General features: G+C 33.5%; 1 protein-coding gene across 8 annotated transcripts in view; it reads right to left on the bottom strand.

Moving 5' to 3' along the window:
• The window catches only part of DMXL1 (Dmx like 1), a 126863-nt gene that overhangs the window by 17299 nt on the left and 95300 nt on the right, over positions 1-14264 (bottom strand). For 4 of the 8 annotated variants that reach the window (XM_027546940.1, XM_027546942.1, XM_027546945.1 and 1 more), the window contains 6 exons: positions 14110-14231; positions 13604-13745; positions 10300-10350; positions 9986-10046; positions 5420-5547; positions 1387-1479 (listed from right to left, as the gene is read on the bottom strand). In XM_027546940.1, coding sequence (XP_027402741.1) covers positions 1387-1479; positions 5420-5547; positions 9986-10046; positions 10300-10350; positions 13604-13745; positions 14110-14231 — 597 coding nt within the window. The remainder of the gene's footprint in view (positions 1-1386; positions 1480-5419; positions 5548-9985; positions 10047-10299; positions 10351-13603; positions 13746-14109; positions 14232-14264) is intronic. The other 4 variants (XM_027546941.1, XM_027546944.1, XM_027546946.1 and 1 more) reach the window with 1 other exon arrangement.

Here is a 14264-nt window from a genome sequence, read left to right as displayed (position 1 = left end):
GGTTGATTGAATCTGTAGATGCAGGACCATGGATATGGAGGGCTGCCTGAAAAGTTATATTCAGATTTTCAACTTTAGCGGGGAGGGTGTCCAGTGCCCCTAATCCCTGTGTTGTTCAAAGGCCACCTGTACATTTAATCTGCTGGCTGAATGAAAATATGAGGAAAAAATAAATAGTTTCAAAGTACCCTCACCAACACTCCCTTGCTTGCTTTCACTTAGATCAGTACTTTCTCCTAGCACTTAACCTAAGATGAACTACCAGAATCAACCCACATTCTTAATTTTTTTCTTGATAGATATCGCTTAGTCCTACAAAGGGCTTCACTGAAGAATCTATCAAATATAAATTCACAGTTCTATGAAGTTGTGGAAGGTTCATTAAGTTTTTGTGGTCCTGAATAGAGATGTTATCAATTTTTTTTAAGAGATGGGCAAGAAAATAGCACCAGCTATAGGATATCTTTTCTGCTTTGTTCCTAAGATATAAATTTACTGCAGAAAAAGAACCAGATGCACTAGTCTGTTTATCATCCTTTTTAGGTATCATATCCAACTGCAGTTTCGTGAGGCTAGAAAGGCACTTGAGTAACCTATGGCTGCATGGGTCTCCAGAGCTACCATGTTGGTCTATACAGGCTTCTTTTCTTTTTTAAAAATTTATCCCTTGACTAATTATTACATTTTAAATCAATTTTACTACTTTGGTCTTTATCAAGTGACTGATTCACTACTCTTATTATTTATTTATATTTTCTGGTGAGTTTTTTTTTACTTTTCTATTTTTTTTTTCTTTCAGTTTTGAGAAATGATTAACATGCAGCACTGTATAAGTTTAAGGAGTACAGCATAATGTTCTGTCTTACATACATCATGAAATGATTACCACATAATCACCTCATCTATGTGAGGTGGTGATACTGTTTAGCAATATCACCACCTCACATAGATATAAAAGAAAAATAAAAAATATTTTTCCTTTGATGAGAACTCAGAATTTACTCACTTAGCAACTTTCATATATAACAATATTGACTATGTTAATCATGTTGTACACTACATCCCTAGTACTGGCTTATAACTCCAAGTTTGTACCTTTTGAACTGCCTCCATCCAATTTCCCCTGCCTCTAGTAACCATATATCTGATTTCCCCTTGCCATCACCATCAGGCACTTTATAGGTTTATTTTCCAAGTTATTGGAGACTAAGGATTTTTATACCTCACAGAGTAATTTTAACATAATACAGACAGAAACTTACAGTAGTATGACTGAATACATAGGACTAGATAGATTTTACATTTGGCTTTGATACTTAAGTATATATTCTTGATTTCTTTAAAATAAAAATTAAAAAATTTTAAAGGTAGGAAATCTTGGCTTACCAGGTATGGCTTAGGCATACTTCCAGTAACTGGACAACATTTCCAGTTTGTTTGATACAAACTTAAATATCCATCAGCGTCAACTATTCCAAACTTAAGAGAAAAAAAATTGAGCGTTTAGTACAAATAAAAGGCATATATTTACCTTTACCCTCACTGTGAATCTCATATTGTAAACCTTAAACATCTGAGTCATAAATTGTTTGACTTCTCATTTCACCTATGCATGGATCTAGTCCAGATAAACATTTAGCTACTGCTTTAAAAACTTCTAGGGCAGAGAAAAGTAAACTAACATCAGACCCCCAATTTATTATACTAACCAATAGCCTAGTCTGTATATTCTCTGTAGGTACTCCAAAAATGGCATACTGGATTTATACATTAAGACATGTGAAAAAATTTTAGTATATACAAGATAAAAAACGGTTCATTTTGAAAAAGATTCCAGAAATATAAAATAAGGAAAACGTGGTAAATAATAGTATAAAGTAAAATGAAACAAAATTTATTATACTAAAAGAATTCTTGATGGAAACTCAGAGCATTTTGATTGGAAAGATGATAAAATAATCCAGTAAGGGAGTACAAGATATAGATCTTAAATGTTTAATTTTGACTCCAGGCTTCTCCCATCTACAGATATAACAATCATTAATAATCTAATGTGTTTTCATTCAGATTTATTCTGAGAATATTCAAACACTCGTACATATAAGATTTTTAAAATGAAATTAAGATAATAATATACAGTTTTACAATTATACTTTTTAATTATTACAGCCATTTTTCCACATTGGTACATATAAATTTACCTCTTTCTTGTGCTGTGTAGTATTACACTGTATAGTCGTATTGTAATTTTTTTAAAAAGCTTTTCTCTATAGAATTTCCACTTTTTCCTATATTAAAAATGCTGCTTTGAACATTCTTGCATATATACCTCTGAGTATTTATATAGGACAGATATCCAATAAGAAAAAAAATTTGTCAAAGGGCATCATTTAAAATTGGTAGGTGAAGCCAAAATTAAATCCTAAGTGGCAAATCAATTTACACACCCATTTTTCCTTACACATTAGTCAACACTGCATCCTACAAAATTTTACTATCTGTCAATTAACAGAAAAGCCTCATTTTAATGTTCATTTTTTCAGTTATTAGTAAGGGTTATTGATCATGAATAGGGTTCTGTCTGTTTTTTGGTCAACTGTTCACATTCTTTGTTGTCTTCATTGTCTTTTTACAAAATTGACTGACAGGGCTAACAGTAGGAATATTAACCCATTGTTTACTGTGTTTTTTTACAGCTATTTTTCCAGGGCTTATCCTTTCTGTGGTTTATTCTATGTTTTATGGAGTAAGTTTAGGTACGTTTTTCAGAAAGGGTATATGGAATGTGCTAATTCTCTGCATACTTAAAAATGTGTCTGTTTTGCCATTAAATTTGCATGAGTTAGGACAGACATTGGCCCCATTCCTTATCCATCAGAATTCTGTGAATACTGTTCTATTGTCTATTTGTAACCTCTATTTTTAAGGAGGCAAATGTCATTATTTTAGATAGGAAGGTGGAGAGGTTGTAGGTAAACATTTTTACCCCTACTCCTTCCAGAAGCTCTCTTTATCCTTTGATTAAAAAACAAAAAACAAAAGTCAAATAATCAGGCTGTGCTGAGGCATGTGTTGCTTCTCATTACTTCTGGTCTAGTATTTGGTAGGCCCTTCTTTTTCTAAAAATCCATTTTTTGCTATGGGGAAATTTTTATTACTCCTTTTAATACAATGTTTCCTCTTTAAATCACTTTTCTTTTTCTTCTTCTGCTATATCTTTTAAAGGTCTTCTATGCATTTTCCTGGATCTTTGTCTCAATTTATTTCTTGGGTTTTTTCATGATAGGATAAATTCCTGATTTATACTTCCCAGTCACAAATTTTATTTTCAAGTACTTCCATTCTGCTATTCAGTCCTTGTAATCAGTAGTTCCTCTACTCTCCTAATTTTGGGGAATTGCATGTTTTTAATTTCTAAAACTTCTTTACTGTTCTACTGCCTTTGGTTCATAGAATCCTGTTCTTGTTTTACAGTGTAAGATCTTCCTGAATCTGAGGAATCATTCCTCACAGGTCATTTTTTCCCTGCTAAATGCTCCCTTTTATCTCCTAGTTTTTCTGCAATGTCCAATGACTCCTGACAAAATGTGAAGTAGCATGAGTTATCTGTTCCATTTATTCCAGCAGCCTTCCCTAAGGGAGATAGCATGCTAGGGTGTTGTGCTTTTGGGTACCATCATGGCAAAGGTGAATTAACAGTAAGCTAATTGCCTGTTAAAGATACCTGGGCAGATAATAAAGAAGAGTTTGTTGTGCCTTAAAACGGCCTATATAGGAGCATATTGTTGTGTTAGTCACTCAGTTGTGTCCCACTCTTTACAACCCCATGGACGGTAGCCCACCAGGCTCTTCTTTCCATGAAATTCTCTTGGCAAGAATACTGGAGTGGGTAGCCATTCCCTTCTCCAAGGGATCTTCCCCACCCAGGGATCAAATCTGGGTCAGTCAGAATGTTAAATCTATAAAATAACTCTGAGTGTAGAAGGACTTAAATGCCATACTTAAGGGTATGGACTTTTAGATACAATGAGGAGACTGTGGGTTCTTGAAAAGGACAACATGATTTCATCTATAGTGTATATATATAATGATATTTTTTTTTTCCTTTTTTATCTTTTTTGGCCATGTTGCCAGGCTTGTGGGATCTTAGTTCTCTGACCAGGGATCGAACTTGGGCCCTAGCAGTGAAAGCACAGAGTCCTAACCACTGGACAGCTAGGGAACTCCCTATGCTATTTGTTACATAACTTTGTTGGCAACATGAAGGATACATTAGAGAGATTAGTTAGGAACAATATAACACTGACACAATGGAAAAACATGAGTATACAAATGATATTCTTATATGCTCATGTTTCTAGATTAAAAGGTTTCTCGATTAAATTCTTTTAATTTCCCATTAAGGAGCAAAGAATGTTGCTAATTACTCTTAAGAAATTATACGCTCTCAATTCTGTTTCATAAATACATGAAAAAATTGTTGACTTTAGTGAAATGCTAAAAGCCAACTAATAAATGATGTAAGCAAAAAGGTTGCAGCACACCATGATACAAGTAACATGTGAGGATGGTGGAAGGTTTGGAGGCTGACAGAAAATGAAAAGCAAGATGTACTATCAGCAAGGGCCCATGTGAATGTTTTTAGTGTAGCATGGTCATAAAGACAAAAAGAAGGCTGATTTCCCCTTTAGTAGCTGTTTGTAGTGCTAGTAAGACAGAGGGGAAGAGAGAGACAGTTTTAGGAAGGAAGATTACAGGAAGTGAAGACAGTAAGAGCCAAGTTGGCATTTTTATTAAAAGGCCCATAGAATAAATACGGCTTGCCAGGTATAAAGTCTTTGTTCCCCTGAACTCTGTTGCTGTACTGAGAAAATAATCACGGAAAACAAATAATGAATTGGTTAGCTGTGTTCAAATAAAACTTTATTTACAAAATAGGTGGTCTAGGCCATAGTTTGCCAACATCCTGTTCTAGAGCAGGTGTTCCTCAAACTTTAATGTTTTGTACAAATCACAGGAGCATCTGGCTAAAAAACAGATGGTGATTTGATAGGTCTGGAGTCAATAATCTGCATTTCTAATAGGCTCTCAGATGTTACCTACTATTTGGTACCTGACCATATTTTGAGTAGGTTCCAGAGGATAAAGAAAGCAGAAGTATTTAGAAGATGGTCCTATAATCACTTGGTCCTTAAGCATCACATAAAAGAATTTTGATGGACATGTATATAATGTATTTACAGCAAAAACCAAGTAAATTTAAGTTTTGAAAGGAATTTCTTTGAAAAGAATTCATACAGATGGATTAATACTTCACCAGTAGATAAGTGAACTGTTCTTTTCAGAAGCCCAAATAAGAAATATTCATAAATCTTTAACAAAATCAAACCATTACCCCATTTACACTTTTAAATATTACCTTATTTCCTTGATAGTTAAATCTCATTCTTGTAACTCTTGAATTGCCACCAGAGCGGAAACAGGTTATTTGTTGAGAATGGCCCCATTCGAACATTCTGACACTTCCATCTTGAGCTCCTGTCAGATCTGCATTATGAGAGGGAAAAAAACTACAAATTTATTTCAGGAATCTTTGGCAAATTTATTTCAGGAATCTTTGGCAAATTTATTTTTTAATCCAATGTGAAAATATGGAAGAAATACCTAAGAAATGAGTCATAGTCAATTTAGATGAATTCACCTTTGTATGAAACTTCACTTGAATACTCTCAATCTTAAAAACAGATAATTACATAAGGTTCTTTCATCTAAGAACATATCCTTACACAAAACAACAGAAGCAATTGAATCAGATCTCTATAAACTATTTTCTTTTGAAATTATCTCAATTAAGTTTTAATAACCTTTAGTAGATAATGTTCATGATAAAGAGTTAGAGTCTCAGGATTATTTAACTTTGTATGGTGACAGATGGTAACTGGACTTATGGTAATCATTTTGCAATGTATAAAAGTACTGAATCACTGTTGTAAACCCGAGACAAACACAATATTTCAAGTCAACTGTATTAAAAAGATGATCTCGGGATTACAAACATTCAATTCTTATCAGTCATACAAATAATGTTTAAATACCTGCATTTTTCTCTGACAAAATGATTGGAGAAGGTCTTGAAAGTCATGCTAAATAATCAATCATTTCTAATAATTTTATTATGATTGATCTAATACTCAAATACAGTATCCATTTCACTAAGGAATATGAACAAACTAAATGTTATTACTTCTTTGCTTTATCATTTCCTGATTGTATGTTACTAGAATCTTACATAATCCCCCTGCTCTATTTTCTTCTTGTAAAAGGTATATGAAAGTGAAAGTGTTAGTTGCTCAGCTGAATCCAACTCTTTGTGACCCCATGGACTGTAGCCCTCCACGCTCCTCTGTACATGGGGATTCTCCAGGTGAGAATACTGGAGTGGGTTGCTATTTCCTTCTCCAGGGGAACTTTCTAATCCAGGGATTGAACCCAGGTCTCCTGCATTGCAGGCAGATTCTTTACCATCTGAGCCACCAGGGAAGCCAAAAAGATATATAAGTCACCACTATAATGATATATATCATTAATGATATATAAGTTACTGTACAGTTCTGAGAAGTAAATGAGATAATTTATATAAATCATTCAGAAATATACCTAACATACAGGGCTAAACTGACATTAAGAATACGGTACAGAGGTAGTGAAAAATTATATTAATGTACGTAAAGCATCTAGCACATTTCTAGTCATATATGAGTTAACTTTCCTTCCTTCCTTTCCAAGTACTTAAAATAAAGGAACTTCAACTGTTTTGGTATATTTTAACACTGGGCTGGGATGCAAGAGTGAGTACAATTTCTTGTGATTAGGAATGTTAGTAGTAGGGCCACCTGATGTGAAGAGCTGACTCACTGGAAAAGACCTTGATGCTGGGAAAGAATGAAGGCAGGAGGAGAAGGTGGGGCGGTGCGGGGGGCGACATAGGATGAGTCGGTTGGATGGCACCACGGACCCGATGGACCTGAGTTTGAACAAACTCTAGGAAATACTGAAGGACAGGGAAACCTGGTGTGCTGCAGTTCATGTGATTGCAGAGTCGGACATGACTTAGTGACTGAACAACAACAAGGGTACTGTATTCCCCTCCCCCCTATAGTTTTGTCTAGCTTAATCACAAACATAAATTGGACTAGATGCATTAACAAAAATCACTGAATCAGTTCTAATGAGGTGGATGAAACTGGAGCCTATTATACAGAGTGAAGTAAGCCAGAAAGAAAAACACCAATACAGTATACTAACGCATATATATGGAATTTAGAAAGATAGTAACAATAACCCTGTATATAAGACAGCAAAAGAGACAATGATGTATATAACAGTCTTTTGGACTCTGTGGGAGAGGGAGAGGGTGGGATGATTTGGGAGAATGCCATTGAAACATGTATAATATCATATATGAAACGAGTCGCCAGTCCAGGTTCGATGCACGATACTGGATGCTTGGGGCTGGTGCACTGGAATGACCCAGAGGGATGGTACGGGGAGGGAGGAGGGAGGAGGGAGGAGGATTCAGGATGGGGAACACGTGTATACCTGTGGCGGATTCATGTTGATATATGGCAAAACCAATACAATATTGTAAAGTTAAAAAATAAAATAAAATTAAAAAAAAAAACAACAAAAATCATTCAAATGTTTCTATTATTCATGGTTTTCATTTATTTGGAAAAATCCCTATTAGTAGCTTACATAAAATGAAATACTCTCTTAAAACTTTATAAAGTTAAAAAAAAACCAAAAGGTTCCTATAACCAAGTTGTCTGAGTAAATACCCCTCCTTAGTAACTGGAGAGTGTTATGCTATATCGGTGTTGAAAGAGTTAAATGCAACCTTAAATTTTTTAACATACTCATTATTTTTTTTAAGTGGAACTTTCTTTTTAAGACTTACCTTTCTATTTCAACTCATCAGATTAACTTCTATAAAATTTTCCTTAAGTCCAAAAGTATTGGTTTATAATGACTAAGATCTTTTAAAAATCTGTTCCAAGGAAGAAAGGAACTGTTTTGAGGTATCAGCAATTCAGTCAAATTTTTAAGAAAACCTATTTCAGGGCTTCCCTGGTGGTTCAATGGCAAAGAATTCACCTGCCAATGCAGGAGACATGGGTTCAATCTCTGGTTCGGGAAGATCCCACATGCCACAGAGTACCTTAGCCCGTGCACCACAACTACTGAGCCTGTGCTCTAGAGCGGGGGACCCACAACCACTGAGCCCATGCATCAAAACTACTGAAGTCCATGATCCCTAGAGCCTGTGTTCCACAACAAGAGAAACCACTGCAATTGGAAGCCATACACTGCAATGGAAAAAGCTCAAGCAGCAACAAGGACACAGCATGACAAAAAAAAAAACTACAAAAAAATTTTAAAAATAAATAAAAAACTCATTTCAAAATTTTTCCAGTTCATGAAAGGAGCCCACTGTTGAACTAAATTACTATCTGTGAGACTTATTCATGATATGAAACAATATACTGTAAAAAATATGTCAGTGATTAGTTAGCATTTAATTTTTCAACTCTCTTATCTGTCAGTTACAGTAGTTCTCTGGAGAAAGTACTTATCCCAAGACAGAAGTTACATGATACTACTTAAGAACTATGAAAATAAGTCCATTAATTGTCTTTGAATCCAGGAATTATTTTATTTAAATCTATGGGCTTGAGGCAGAGCCTATTCATAAACTAGTCAATTGTCATCACACATGCTTTAGGGCTGAGAAATAATGAAATCCCTTCAATATTTCAGGAAACTTCTAAACCCTACTGCAAAGAGTAAGGATAGGTTTTAAGCACTGCCAAATTTTCTTGCTGTGGGATTCATATTATCTACACTTTATATATAAAACACCTTTGACTCCTTCCTCTCTAAACAATCTCATGATTGTTTTTAGTTCATGCTTTACATTAGACTTGTGGATAGAAAACATATACTTCTAGCATTGAATAAATTCAACATACTGAAAAATTGACTAAAGTTTTCAGTATTATTTTATATCTCTAGCATAAGTAACAGAAGCTACCTATTCATCTTTTATTAGACATCGGTATACAACTTTGATAACACATGCTTACAGCACTTGTGATCATTAAGTAAAAAAGAACTTTGGTTTTGTCATTTGTATTTTATCAGAATATTTCTCATAAAAAAGGTGGTACAATTTTTTATAGTTATTAAATTGGAGGGACATGAGTATCTTTTAATTAACATGCACTATTTTTACTGTTTTTTGTTACTGTGTGGTAGGACAACTTGATGAAGGGCACAACTTAAAAATCTTATTAAAAAAAACTTGAAATACTCACATGCCAATATGAATACTGATTCCAACCCAACAGTTAATTTTAAAGTTGCCTCTATTATTATTTCTGCTTCAATACTTCCAATAATTCCCCATTAATTAAGTTCTTTGTTAAAGGAAGAAAAACTTTTGAGATTCCTAGGAAGATTAACTGAAAGTAAATATATCCTGCCTTAGAATGTATAACCATTTCCTATACTTACTATTAGTGTATCTGATAAAAGATAAACTGATAAATATTAAAAAAAATACAAACTGATTATGATGAGGCTCTAAATGACCAAGATATGGTTCTGGTCTATATAATAAAAGATGAGAGTGATCCAAGTATTAAAACAATAATTGTCAGCTACAATTTAACACTATGAAGAGTACAGAACGCTCAAAAATAAAATGTGCTAAGAAATATGCAGCAAAAATGCTACAAATTTACACATTAAGTTAGTCTTTATTAATTCAGGAAAATTACTTTCTCTATTTTTACTCAATTTTGAGGTGATTTTACTTGCTAGCAAACATTCTCAACAAAAAATAAAAAAAAAATGTTGACTACTTTTGATTGATACTAGAATTTTCCTTTAAATTCTTTACAATAATGGCTTATTATCAACTTACAGTAAGGAAGAGTTGGATGAGAAGTCATTCTTCTGACATTATTAATGGCTTTCTTAATCATCTGTTAACAAAGAAAAATCATTCTTTTACACTTTTAATAAAAAGTAGCATTAAAATTTTATACTGTGACAGGAAATTCAAGTAACATTTCTTTTTGTGTGATTCCATAACTATCATAATGGGTGCTAAAAATTCTAAATATGATAACAGAAATAAAATTTTTAACAGCTCAGCTAACATTTTAAGTGTACATACGTTTTCTGCATCATTGCCTAGGATCTAAGAACAAATTCACCTCAAGAATTTAGTCTTACCTCCTTTCTTGCCAATTCTTTTCTGATCCCATTAAATTTATTGGAATAATCCTGAATAGGATAAGGTTAAAAAGACAGGCAGAAGCATGTGAAAAAAAAAAAAAAAGAGGTAAACAGAAAACTGTATAAATTTTTAACTGATAGTTTGGAACTACTTATTCACCCATTTTAAAATTATGCTTTGAATGGTTTAAGTAGCCTGTCAAACAAGAGTAAACTAAGTACTTGAAATTAAAGGGATAATTTTAATTTACAGGATATATCCTACTTATAGACTGTAACTAAAGTTATAGATTATCCTAAGTTTGTAGCACCAGTCTCATGTACATTTTTTTGTTGTTATTGTTCTTTTGGATTTTAAATTGTTTAATTAGCCCAAAGCCATAAGTAAAGTGCGGATGTAATAGGGAGGGACAGAACTAGGTCAGCAGAATCAGGGAGGAACAGAAACACTGAAAGACATGTTTGGATACAGCTATACTCCAAAAGAGCAGAAACTGGTCCTAACTAGTATTCCTTTTCATTACTATGCATAATTTAATAAAATAATAGGACTAGAAAATATCTGATCAAATTCTCTACCCACAAAAACTGAAAGCCTGCTGAATGTTATTTCTGTTTAGTAAACATGTTTAAATCTCTAGTCTCAATTAAAAAAAACAGCCTAAAGATTCTTGATTTTTCTTTTAATTATTTTTTTCCCCTAGTAAGAGTATCAAAGAAAGGAAAATCATGAATAAAAAATACAAAGAGTTAAGTTTCTGAAAGCATATGCAGACTAGTACAAGGGAAAGAAATCACTGATTATTTTAGAAGATCTATTTAAAAGAAACCACCTTATATTATTATTATGTGACTCAGACAGTAAAGTGTCTGTCTACAATGCAGGAGACCCGGGTTCGATTCCTGGGTCGGGAAGATCCCCTGGAGAAGGAAATGGCAATCCACTCCAGTGCTATTGCCTGGAAAATCCCATGGACAGAGGAGTCTGGTAGGCTACAATCCATGGGGTCGCAAAGAGTCGGACACAACTGAGCAACTTCACTTTCACTTTCACCTTATTATATTGGTGTCTTTTTCCTGAGGATGGAGTAGGGTAATCCCAATACTTATGTTTACAAACCACAATGACACCAACTAAAAAGATGTTCTAACATTTAAATAGGAAGAAAATTCAGTCCTAAGAGGAATGACAAAGGTAAATTTCCATATAAAAATGCTCTGGAGAATAAGCAAATATTTTCTGAGCATCGACTAAATGTTAAGCACACTCTACTTAGAGATCATCAGTGTGTATAAAGTAGGCATATAATAAACTCTCAAAGAGCTTACATTCAGAAGGGTATAAAAAAATACAACCAAATAATAATAAATAGATAATTTATAAATTGATAAAAGCTATAAAGATGATAAAATGGGATAATATGACGATCAAATGAGAAAATAGGGTAACTGGGAGTAGAGGAGGGAGGAACAGATACCTTTGCTAGGGAAACAAGAGAAATCTCTGGGAATCTGAGTTGAGATCTGAATGGTAAACAGCAAATATTGTAAGTAGAGAACAAGGCAGAGGCTCTAAATCTGATGTGTTCAAGTGGTAGAAAGAAGGTCACTGCAACTAGAGAGAGCAAAGAGAATCCAGTGGGGAAAAAAGGGAGATGCTGCTGCAGAGGCTGGCTGAGTTTAAGACACACAGGACCTTAGGGGCCATGTGAAGGACTTGTTTTAAAGCAGTGCTGGGAAATCCTAGTTTTAAGCATGGGAGTGATAACCTGAATGATGTTTTAGAAAAGAGAAACTCTGCCTGCTGTGTAACAGACAGAGGGAGCAGTTGTAGAAGCAGAGATCAGAAAGAAAACTGTGACAGGAAGAATTGTATTATATTCTCTGAAAATAGAGCTGGAAAAAAATGCTTATTATTTCTTTTAATATATTTGTATATTCTAAGTTCTCCTTTAAAAGATTAGTTTTACAAGTGAATTTCAATGCATCTGTCCACTGGAAAAAATTAACTATTAATGACCAAGTCTTTTCTTTTGAATAATCACTAGACTGTTTTTCATATTCTTCAATTCAATACTTAAAACAGTTCTCCATGAAGTCAATGAGTGAAGAGGAATAGAGGGCTTTAACAGAAGCTCTACCACAAATTGGAGACAATGACCTGAGTTAAATTCCTTGACCTTTCTTGATCTCAAGCTACATCTAAAGAACAGTTAAGTGGAGTAATGTAACAGCTACAACAGATATCTCAAACAATAATAAGGTTATATGATTGGTAAAGGAACTGCATTAAGTATGAAATATTATCAGGTATTATTAAAGATAATCAACTTTATTTAAAGAATTATCTTCACTAATTGGTAAAAAAAAATTGGGTGGGGGGGCAAAGACAGAATTCTACAGGACTTAAGGAACTGTGGGAAAAAAAAAACACCTACCACCTAGCAAGTCACCGAAAAATTGCTGGTGCTGGGTTTCTTTGGTTCTGTGTATCGATTTCTATACTCATGTAGATACAGCTATGGATCACATCCTAGGTAATCAGGGCTCAAGAAAATCCTCCATTACTACAGAAAAATACTTTTTCAGTTCATCTGCATATTATATTTTGCTTAAGTTTTTAAAATATTTGTATCATTTTTTTTTCATGAAAAGAAAAATATATTTGTCTCAGGATCAACTAAGAGTTGTTAGTTGATAACCATTTAAAATTATTATCTAAGTTAGGAATTGGCAAATCTTTTTTGAAAAGAACTAGATAAATAAATGTTTGGTACTTTATGGGCATATAGTCTCTGTCTCAGATACTCAGTCTTACCATTGTAATGTGAAAGCATCCATAAACAAAATACTAAAAAAATGTGTGGCTATGTTCTAATAAAACTTTATTTATACACAATAAAATCTATATTTCATGTAATTTTCATGTGTCACAAAATACCATACTTATTTTGATTTTTTTAATGGCTTAAAAATATACATTCTTAGCATGTTGACACAAAAACAGGTGGTAGGCAGGATCTGACCCACAGCATGTGGTTTGCTGAGGCCTAATTTGGAACAGTAAGTTTCAAATAATTATTATTTAAAATACAGCTCTTTGTATTTCCATTTATTTAAAATAATTTTTGTTATCAAATGAAAACCTATTATTCTTCAAATAAAAAAATCAGAATTTCCAAAAAGTATATGACTTACTAAAAAAATTAAAATTTTAAAAAACATTTACATCATCCTTTATCTTATTAATTTAGAGGGGAAAAGCGGACATTTATACACAAACATTTTTAACTTTACATACCACAGATGCTCCTCTGCCAGTCTGTGTACTACCAAGCCATGGCATGTTAATTGGAGTACCGGGATTGCTATGTGTGTATGGGGTTGTACCTTGCACAGCTGTTAAATCATCACGAGCATGTATAACCAAGAAATCTTCTGATCTGCAAAGGAATGTCAGCCAGAATAAAACAACCCATCAGGTCTTCATTTCTTGTTATACCTGAAAGCTCTAACATATGACTTTGCATTTCTCTTTAAAATTAATTTTCTTCAGCTCAACTTCTAACTCACAGCCAATAATTCCATGCATGAACATTTTCAGATCCCTTCTCTTATTCCCTCCCAACCCTCAACCCACTTTTTTAAAGTTCCAGCCATCCCACTTCTTTATTCTTTAGCATATCAACTTCCATTTTGCTTACAATCTAGGAATATTCCTTTAAAAAATAACTTGAAAGGTACAGTTCTGTGGATATCATCATTCATACTGCAATATCACCATTTAAAAACAAAGTAAAAGGGTACCCTTTGGTTTCCATTTCTACATCATCATCTACCCAAGTATAGATCTGTGTAGCCAGAATTCCAGAAACATCTAGTTCTTGAACATCATGGCTCGAAGCAATTGCTATGCAGTTTCTATTCGCCTGAAAAATAAATCATATAATAATTTTTAAATA

The sequence above is a fragment of the Bos indicus x Bos taurus genome, chromosome 7, assembly GCF_003369695.1.
Source record: "Bos indicus x Bos taurus breed Angus x Brahman F1 hybrid chromosome 7, Bos_hybrid_MaternalHap_v2.0, whole genome shotgun sequence".
NCBI lineage: Eukaryota > Metazoa > Chordata > Mammalia > Artiodactyla > Bovidae > Bos > Bos indicus x Bos taurus.
The sequence above is the reverse complement of the archived record's forward strand: the minus strand, read 5'-3'. Positions and strand labels throughout refer to the sequence as shown.